The 9,227-nt window shown below is 45.3% G+C and overlaps 1 protein-coding gene across 6 annotated transcripts; it reads left to right on the top strand.

The window, feature by feature from the left end:
• The first annotated feature begins 689 nt into the window (after positions 1-689).
• Vgll2 (vestigial like family member 2) lies at positions 690-8,606 on the top strand. Of its 6 annotated transcripts, none has more exons than XM_026394080.2 (4): positions 690-980; positions 3,301-3,610; positions 5,645-6,166; positions 7,509-8,606. In XM_026394080.2, exons 1-4 carry the CDS (start codon positions 900-902, stop codon positions 7,547-7,549), a joined length of 954 nt encoding a protein of 317 aa, XP_026249865.1. In that variant the 5' UTR covers positions 690-899; the 3' UTR covers positions 7,550-8,606. The 6 variants fall into 6 exon arrangements, with proteins under 6 accessions (XP_026249865.1, XP_026249864.1, XP_026249863.1 ...); XM_026394079.2 differs by having other exon boundaries at positions 5,642-6,166; XM_026394078.2 differs by lacking the exon at positions 7,509-8,606 and adding an exon at positions 7,368-7,493 and having other exon boundaries at positions 5,642-6,166.
• The last annotated feature ends 621 nt before the right edge of the window (positions 8,607-9,227 follow it).

Genomic DNA, 9,227 nt, shown 5'->3' with positions numbered 1-9,227 from the left:
GAGCGGGTTGGAGGAGGCGCAAAGGAGGTGGAGCAGATGAAGCGGTAACTGGAGTCAGCCACTACCACTTCCCCGAAGTGGGAACTCCTCTGTGTCCGGGAGGAGTCCCTGGACTTGTTCAATATTCCGTTTGCGAAGACCCAGATCCCCTAGGAATTCCAGGGAAACACACATCACCCGGAGCCTAGAGCAGAGAATCTGCGGCACCTTGCCACTCCCCCACCCACACACTCAGTCCTCCAATGTGAGGATCAGCCTCTCCCACCAGAATTTTCCCGGACTTTCGTTCTCTTTGAATGTAAGAGTCTCAATTACTCTTTCTCTGTAGGAGCGCAATTCATATTCTTTCTCTTTCTTTCTCTCTCCGGTAGTCCCTGTCTCCCTCTCACCCCACTCCTTTCCTCCCCTTCCCCCACCCACCCAACTCCTTTTAGGCTAGGAAAGCCCTGCTAGCGGTGCAAAGCTTCTGGCCCCAAGTTCGGGATCTCACAGTCTCTGGCACCCTTGGCCTCACGCTTGCCGCAAGGAGTTCTGAGAAACACGCCGGTGGCCCCTTAGGCTGATGGCCCTTGTTATCCATTGGGCCCCAGGTCCCCGCCCCCCACCATCCCTCCCCCTCTGAGACCGGGGTGTGGCGTCAGCACGTCCGCGGGGACATGGGGTTTAAATGCCCACTAGCGGGAGCCCAGGCGCTCTGTCCGGGAGCGCAGCCCCGGCTAAAATTGCAGGAGTGGGAGGGGAGCGAGCCAGCTGGATCCCGAGTCGCTGAGCGAGCCGGCCCTCGCTCCGCCGCCGATGACTCCGGAGCTCAGGCCCAAGCGCCGCCCATGCAGCATCCCTGAGCTCCGCCGAACCAGAGTTAATGAAAAATCATTTAACCGTCTCCGCGGCGGGGAGCCATGAGCTGTCTGGATGTTATGTACCAAGTCTATGGTCCTCCGCAGCCTTACTTCGCAGCCGCCTACACCCCCTATCACCAGGTACGTTTCTCCTTAGGGTCTGGACTCAAACTTGGAAAATTGATGACTCCCCTCCTCCGATCTTCCGAATACCGCTGGTTCCCTAAGGTCCGAAGTGTTCCGGGTGTCCAGGGTTTCAGGCTAGCCCCTGGCGCCGCCGGGATGTAGGGATTGCCCGCGCTGCCACCCAGTTGGCTGTTCACTTAGCTAACCCCTTTAGCTCGCCCTTTCGCTCTCTTGGGAAGACAGCTAAGCCTTGCTTATGTGCACCCGAGTCTTCCTGTGAATAATGAGGAGAATCCCGGGCTAGATTTTCTTAGTCTGTCAGACTTAGGACTCCTAGTGCAGTGCGGGGGGCTTCTGGCAGAGCTTAAGTGGGGAACACCAAACTTTGGTCCTGAAGGTGAGAATGGCAACAAAATCAAAAGCAAAGGCCAGTCTCTGTCTTTAGGTCTGAGATGCAAAGGCCCCTTGCATTGTTTTCTATGTAAGCTTACTTATCTCAGGAATAATTTCTTCCAGTTTAATTCTCAGGAAATTGGGCCAATTAATTCCAGAACCGCAAAGAAGGCGTTGGTTTCCTAATCTTTGCTTTGCTAGGTTCTAGAGAGTATCATTAGGGTGCGCTTGACTGATCGAGCTTCATAGATAATACTTCCCATTTCTTAAGTCTGGGTAGCTGAATCAGGCAGTCTAGGCTTCAACAAACTCACTTAAAAGACCACTTAACGGTCCTGCAAACTCTTCAAGTTTCATTTAATTCCACCAATTTTTCTTTTCCTTGGGCTGTATCTAGTCAATGATTCCTTCATCTCCTCAGCTGATCTAGCAGAAACCTAGGATACTGTGAGAAAAGAACAAAAGCACACACCTGGGGCCCAGACCAGGTTGGAAAATGTGTTCCTGGGCTTCCACTTCGGGAAATACACTATAATGATCCAGTCACCGTTTTCATCAGTTTTGAGTTCAGAATGTCTACTTTGAAATGAACTAATGAATGATAAATTGGGTAGGTTTTGCTCCTAGTTTTCTTCCCGCATCCTTCCCTCTTTAAAATTTCCAATCTGGAGTTTGTAGTTGCAATGCTAACTTTAGGAATCCTCCAAACGTCACTGAAAGCCAGGTGGAAAAATGGCCTTTAGGAAGTGGCAACATTGCTAAATAACTGAAATTTGTTTTTTGCTTCAACCTCTGAGATGCACTCCTTCTCAGGACAGAATTATTGTAAGGTGGAGAGAGGCAGGTTGGTTTTCTGTCTGGCCCTTTCTCCTCCTGGACCCTGAACCAATGTATTGCACTAAGATCTCTGTTCATTTTTCTGTGGCTTAACACCGGAGCCCCAAGGCCATCTCTGCCTGCAGAATGCTTTAACACTATATTCAGGCCATTGCTCATTTCTAAGAAAATGTTCTCAGCAGCTGCACTTGGTTTTATAAACTCACTGTCAGACCTCATGATTTACCCAACCTCACAATCACGATGTTAACCTTCTTATTCTTGCTCCTTTTCATGAGATACGAAGGGTGGAAATATTCATAGAGCACTGCTTTTTCTTCACTTAAAAGATCTGTTTAAAAATGGAAACAGACTTTTAAATTGATAATTTATGGGTAACTAAACACATATCAAATTGCATTTATTAAAATGATCCATATATTTCCCCAATCACAATTTCATCTCACATTTACCCCATTTGTTACTAACTTAAACTCTTTCTCACTTCCTGTGGCAGTTCTTCTTTCACATTCCCGGTTGTGGGTAGTGTATTTTGTATTTTGGGTTCTTTTTTTCCAAAAAAAAAAAATTAAAAAGTATGAGGATGTTTAATTTTAATTTGTATCTTGTGCTTCTATTTTGGATTCTCAAGCAGGCAACAGTCAGGCCCTACCTGGATTTAAGTACTCTTTATCCTTGGAGGCTGATTTTTAAAATGTGTGTTTGGGGCTCTGAGGTCAAACTCGGCTCATAACCTGACTTTTTGAGCACTTTCTGGAACTATCATCCTCACATATTAGAGATTTCCTTGCAACCCAGTAGTAACTCAAGGAGGCAGAGGTACCAAGGATGACAGCCTTCCTCTAAAGAAGCCCACCCTTGCTAGGGTGCAGGTTGCAAGTCCTGCTGACCTTGTCCTATTGCAGGTTTTATGTGAAGGGCACAAGGCAAACACACACACACACAGATGCCACTTTTCCCATGGATACCTTAGGGATTTGGATGAGGGAATTCAGTCTGAACCCAATTTACCATCTGTTTTGAAACTGACATTCATTCATATTCATATTCTCTCTCTCTCTCTCTCTCTCTCTCTCTCTCTCTCTCTCTCTCTCTCTCTCCCCAGAAGCTAGCCTATTACTCCAAAATGCAGGAAGCCCAAGAGTGCAACGCCAGCCCCAGCAGCAGTGGCAGTGGCAGCTCCTCATTTTCTAGCCAAACCCCAGCCAGCATAAAAGAGGAGGAAGGCAGCCCAGAGAAAGAGCGCCCACCAGAGGCAGAGTACATCAACTCCCGCTGCGTCCTCTTCACCTATTTCCAGGGGGACATCAGCTCCGTGGTGGATGAACATTTCAGTAGGGCCCTGAGCCAGCCTAGCAGCTACTCCCCGAGCTGTACCAGCAGCAAAGCACCAAGGAGCTCTGGTCCCTGGAGAGGTGAGTTTGGGGGTCCTACTGGGAAGAATAGATGGAAGGCTCTCTCAACTTGAGGTTCACCTACAGGGGCCCAAGATTTGCAGCTGAAAGAACACTAGATGTCAAAGAAGTGGCAAAGAGGGCATTTGAGGAGAGTAGTAAGAACAATGATGGGGAGAAAGGGCTTGGGTATAATATTTCTTCTTAAAGAGGCAGAGCAGAGCAATGACCTGGAAATAAACACAAGCCTTGGAATTCAAAGGTCTGGATTCATGTGTTGGCTCTACCACTTCCTAGCATTATGACCTTGGGCAAGTCTCTTAACCTCTTTGAGGTCACTATTTAATAGTCTCTAAAATTAGAATAACACTTGCCATCCTAACCATCATCAGAGAAGGCTTTAAGACTGGAACATTAGAATGTATGTAAATTTGAGGTTTCCAACACCCTCCCAAACTCAGTGGCACAGGAACTTTACCAACAACTTAATGGGCATTTTTCCAATTTCAATTTTTTTTTCAAAAAAACAAAAATTTGCCCAGAAGTCCTGGACTCCTTCTGCAAGCAACGTCTGTTGGAGAACATGCCCTAAAACCAACCTATGCCTTTTGCCATGTTTCCATTACTTAGGAAATCTTGAAGCAGAAAATGTCTTTTCAATAGCAAATGTAGTGGTTTTCCCAACACATCTCCTCTTAAAGATTTTTCTTCCCTCCCCATGAAGCACCACTTTAATCTGAGACAATGATTACTTAAGTCAACCAAATCTCTCTTCTATTCTGAAATCTCAGCTTCCCTTTATTCACAATAAGACAAAGGTAGAAAACATTTAATAAACTTGCTCACTGAGCTTAGTTTTTGATGTGTACCAAGTTGAGAAATGAGGACTTTATTGTTTAAAAATAATTGTCATTTTGGAGGAGATGAGGATGCTCCCTTTCCCCACCCACCCACCGTTTTTTTCCCTAAGAGTCTAGCAGTTTGCATAAATCTTGTCCTTAGACAAGACCCCCCCAAAATAGTTTAAATACAGGACATTATTATTATTATTATTATTATTATTATTATTATTCTCCAATTACCTGAATATTTTAAGGGGAAGACTGTTTGCCATTTAGCATACATTCCAAATAATTTGAAATTCTCTTGTATTTAGTACAGATGGCTTCCCCCAGAGGATGGGGCTTTGAATTAAATGTATGTCTTTCCTTTCCTACTAAAAGCAAAAAAAAAAATTAATTTAATCTCTGTTCCCTTAAAATGCTACCATGCATTAGGGATTAACAGATAAAATGACTATTACTATTATTCCTGACGTCCTTATTTTGATGCAGACAATTTGTTTATTGAGATTTAGGATTTTAAAACCTGTCCCTTAATGTCCCTCTTTGCAAATAATACAACAGCTCCTTTAATATATCTATTTTACCCTTTTGCTTGAGTTCTTGGTGAAAAAAATATTTGAAATAAGGTTTCTAAAAAGAAAACTAATAATAGCAAGACTTCGAAATATGTTGATGAACTGCGAGTCTATCAGAGACCTTGGAGGGGCACAATTTCTGGAATAAGGAAGACTGAAAGGCGAGAGGAGGTAGTGAGATCGCTAGGCGGCCAACTGGAGGACGGGTCTTAGCTTGAGGAGAGCCTGAGGACAGAGAAAGGAAAGTCGCGTCTGCCCTGAGGCTGCCCAGGCAGCTCGGGCCGGGAAGTGGGGTAAAGCTTCCTGTTCCCCAAAACTGCAGGCAGAAGGGACCTCTCCATTCTTCCTCTCTTCCACTGTCCGGTTTCTGCATTAAGGCTTCTGCAAAATCGGAGGAATCCAGCAGCTGTGGTGATTTCTGTGTGCCGGGACCTCCTTTTTTCCGGCTGCGTCCTGGTAAAGGTGCAGCTCGGAGACAGATGTTACCGGTCCGCCTCTCACACACACCCAGCTGCAGCTTTCCCGCCCTTAACGAGCCGGGCTGTTCAGTTCAAAAGGCAGTGTGGGTCAGCGTTCCTGTAGAGCGGCAGTGACCAGGTCCTGTGTTTCCTCCTTTCCGCCTCCCCCGCCAGCAGACAGCTCCTTCCCGATGAACCAGCGCAGCTTTCCCGCCTCCTTCTGGAACAGCGCGTACCAGGCACCAGTACCCGCACCTCTGGGCAGTCCTCTGGCCGCGGCTCACTCTGAGCTGCCCTTCGCCACCGCAGACCCCTACTCTCCCGCGGCGCTGCACAGCCACCTGCACCAGGGCGCAGCCGAGGCATGGCACCACGCGCACCCGCACCACGCACATGCCCACCACCCGTACGCGCTGGGCGGCGCCCTTGGCGCCCAGGCCGCTGCCTACCCGCGACCCACCGCTGTGCATGAAGTCTATGCACCGCACTTCGACCCTCGCTATGGTCCTTTGCTGATGCCCGCCTCCTCTGGGCGCCCGGCCCGTCTTGCACCAGCTCGGGCACCCGCACCCGGCAGCCCACCTTGCGAGCTCTCCGCAAAGGGCGAGCCAGCCGGAGGCGCGTGGACCGCGCCCGGGGGGCCCTTCGTGAGCCCCGCGGGGGACGTGACCCAGGGCCTGGGCCTCAGCGTGGACTCAGGTAAGCGGAGGAGGGAGTGTAGCCTCTCCGGGGCCCCTCCAGCGCTGTACCCGACCCTGGGCTAAGCCTTAGACCCCTTTAGTCTTGGGAGACTCCGGGACTCTGTGGTCAGAATCTGCATGGATTGTGTTTGGGCTGATACAGAACCCTGTGCCATCGATGTGGGCGGGGTTAGAAAATAGGATCCTGCCCTAACCGGGCTATAAAATATTACAGAAGACTCCCTCCCCTCTTTTCTTTTTAAATAAAATCTGGTGGAAAGGTTCTAGCTCTGCGCTGTTCAGAATTGTAGCCACTAGCCACAATGTGACTACTGAGCACTTAGTATGTGTAACTGGGGCAAATTAAGATGTGCAGTCAGTACATAATACACACTGGGGTTTCAAAAACATTGTGCTAAATAAGAATGTAAAATTCACCTCGTTAATATTTTTATATTGATTTTGCATGTTCAAATATGTTCAAAACGTTGTATATTAAATATATTGGGTTAAATAAAACATACTATTAAAATTCCTACTTGTTTCTTTTTTACTTTTTTTAAAAAATGTGGCTGCTAGAAAATTTAGGATTATGCCTGTGGCTCCCACTGTATTCCTATTGGACAGCGCTGATCTAGAGTACCTGCTGAGAGTGTAGTTTAAAATACTGTATGACTTGCTTGGGGCTCTCCTAGTGACAGTCATGTGATTCTTAGATCAGCTTAATTGCCAAATTAAATAGGAATCTTAAAATGTAAATCTTACAGACTGTGATTTTAACGATAATGCTGAGATGCTAAATCTCTGACTTAATTTGAAAGGTATAAATGAGGATTTTTTTTTTTGCTTTCTTTTATTTTTAGAACAAATGAAAAAAAAATGTTATATTAAAAGTGAAACAGCTAGCTTGTAGTCTTGTCCACTCAGGTGAAGATTTACTTTTCTGTTTGCTTTGATTTTACTTTCATTCACCATTCACCCTTTCCCCCTTTAGATTAAGTCTGTGACTTTCACAATAAAACAGTGGTGTTTTGTTTTTCTCTTTCCTTAAATATCTTGTGCCTTCCCTTCCCCTTCCTTCTCTCTCCCTCTCTTTTTGTTTTTCCTTTCTTTCTCTCTCTCCCTCCTTTTCCTTTCCTCCCCCGCCCATTCCCACCTTCCTTCTTTCTTTTCCTCCCTCTCTCTTCCCCACCTTCTCTTTTTATCTTCTCTGTTTTCAGGTTTACAGCCTCAGGACAAAAGCAAGGATCTGTACTGGTTTTAGAGCCCAACTTCTTCCCTGTAGGTCTCTGCATAGTGCAATTGGTGACTCAGAGCTGAAATGGAGTGGGTTTGTAACAGCTTCTGATCTTGGTTTGCAGCTCCTCGTTATTCCCTCTGTGGTGCATCCCTTCTGAGCTGATCTGCTGACCCAGGGTTTCCCCTCCCTTTCCTTTCTGACCAGCCATGGAGGCTCAGCATCTGTGCCTCTCACTTCGTGGATGAGGACACGGGGGGAAGGCAGAGACTTCAAACTTCTCCATGTATTGAGAAAATTAAAAGGCACATTTACAGAAATCTCATCTAAAGTTAATCTCTTCCAAAAGAGCAGTTCCAGAGACTCTGAATTATTTTCAATGATTTTGGCCAAATCACTGGAAATATCTGTGGTGAGATTGTTTAGTCAGGTGATATGACACCATAAGCTTTCATGGAATGGGAAAAATATTTTTCATGCTGTTGTGAATTATTTCATTAGGCAGTGTGATCAATACACTACTGATGTCAACATCCTCAGGTTTAAAAATGTCATTTACATCTGCAACAAAGACTGTGGTAGAGAAGTAAAAAGAAGCCAATTCTTCCTTCTTCAAGGCTCAGCCTCCAGCTTCTTTCCTGCCCATCTCCTTCCCACAACACCCACTCCAGACAGAAAGACACTTTTTCCTTTGGACTGTGAACATGGAAGCCTCAGTCTGAATGTGAATGGCAAGTGGCTGATCTGGAGCCACCTGCCCAAGTCTTACTGAAATGCAGCTGTTGTAGGACAACTGTTTAAAACTCCAGAAATACATCGACCAAGGTGGCACTTCCCAGTGTTTGGCAGAACAATTGCAATTGCACTGGATATATTATATATATATGTATATATATCATCTTTTTTACAAGGAACATTTTACAATGAAAGAAGAACCCTGCTCTGCCTTCTCTCCCACAAATCCTGTCCCTCCCTTTATCCTCCAGATGAAAGATGCAATAAAAGATTCCAACTGTCTCCATGGAAAGGAACAAGAAATCACCCACCACTAGGGGAAAAAAAAAAATCTATGGAGTAAACAACATCTCGAATATTTTTCTCAGTCTCCAAGGTTGTGAGTGGTCACTTTTGTATTGGAACAGGGGAAAGGGTCTGTGTGTGGGCAAAGGTGAAGGAGATAAGGAAGAAGAAACAAACATTAAAGATGTCTATTTACTACAAATTCACTGTCTTGTTTCATAAAAATAAATGTCTTAGTTTTTCTTTAGAATAAAATAATTTACAGTAGTATAATCTAGTGTCAGCAATATCATGAGCAATACACACACACACACACACACACACACACACACCACATTTTTGTAAGTGTTTGCTATATTCTGAAATCTGTTAATCCCTTTCCACTTGACAGCAAATCTAGAAATTGGCAGTTAGGTATCTTTCCCACCTCTGTTTTACAGGTGAGGAAATCATGGTCTGTGGAAGCACAGGACTTATTCTGTAAGTATTCAGGAAGTTAGACGCGGAGGCTGTACACAGAGCACTATAAGTAGACCATTCAGTCAGATATAGATATTTTATTTTCCAGAAGGGAATTGCTGTTACTGTGTAAATTCTAGCCTCTATGACAGTGTCATCAGTTGAAAGTGTTTTTCAAATATTGGTTATTTTATATTTTAACAAAGTAAGCTAAGTGACCAAAGCTCTTGCTAGGGGAAAAGACAGACAGACAGACAGATAGATAGATAGATAGATAGATTCATGTCTTTTCCCCCCTATTGATGCTAAAGTTATTTGTGTTCTTTTACTAAAGGGCCCAGGAGAAGCCAGGCATGGTGGTGCA

This window comes from Urocitellus parryii, chromosome 8 (genome assembly GCF_045843805.1).
Source record: "Urocitellus parryii isolate mUroPar1 chromosome 8, mUroPar1.hap1, whole genome shotgun sequence".
Taxonomy (NCBI): domain Eukaryota; kingdom Metazoa; phylum Chordata; class Mammalia; order Rodentia; family Sciuridae; genus Urocitellus; species Urocitellus parryii.
The sequence above is the reverse complement of the archived record's forward strand: the minus strand, read 5'-3'. Positions and strand labels throughout refer to the sequence as shown.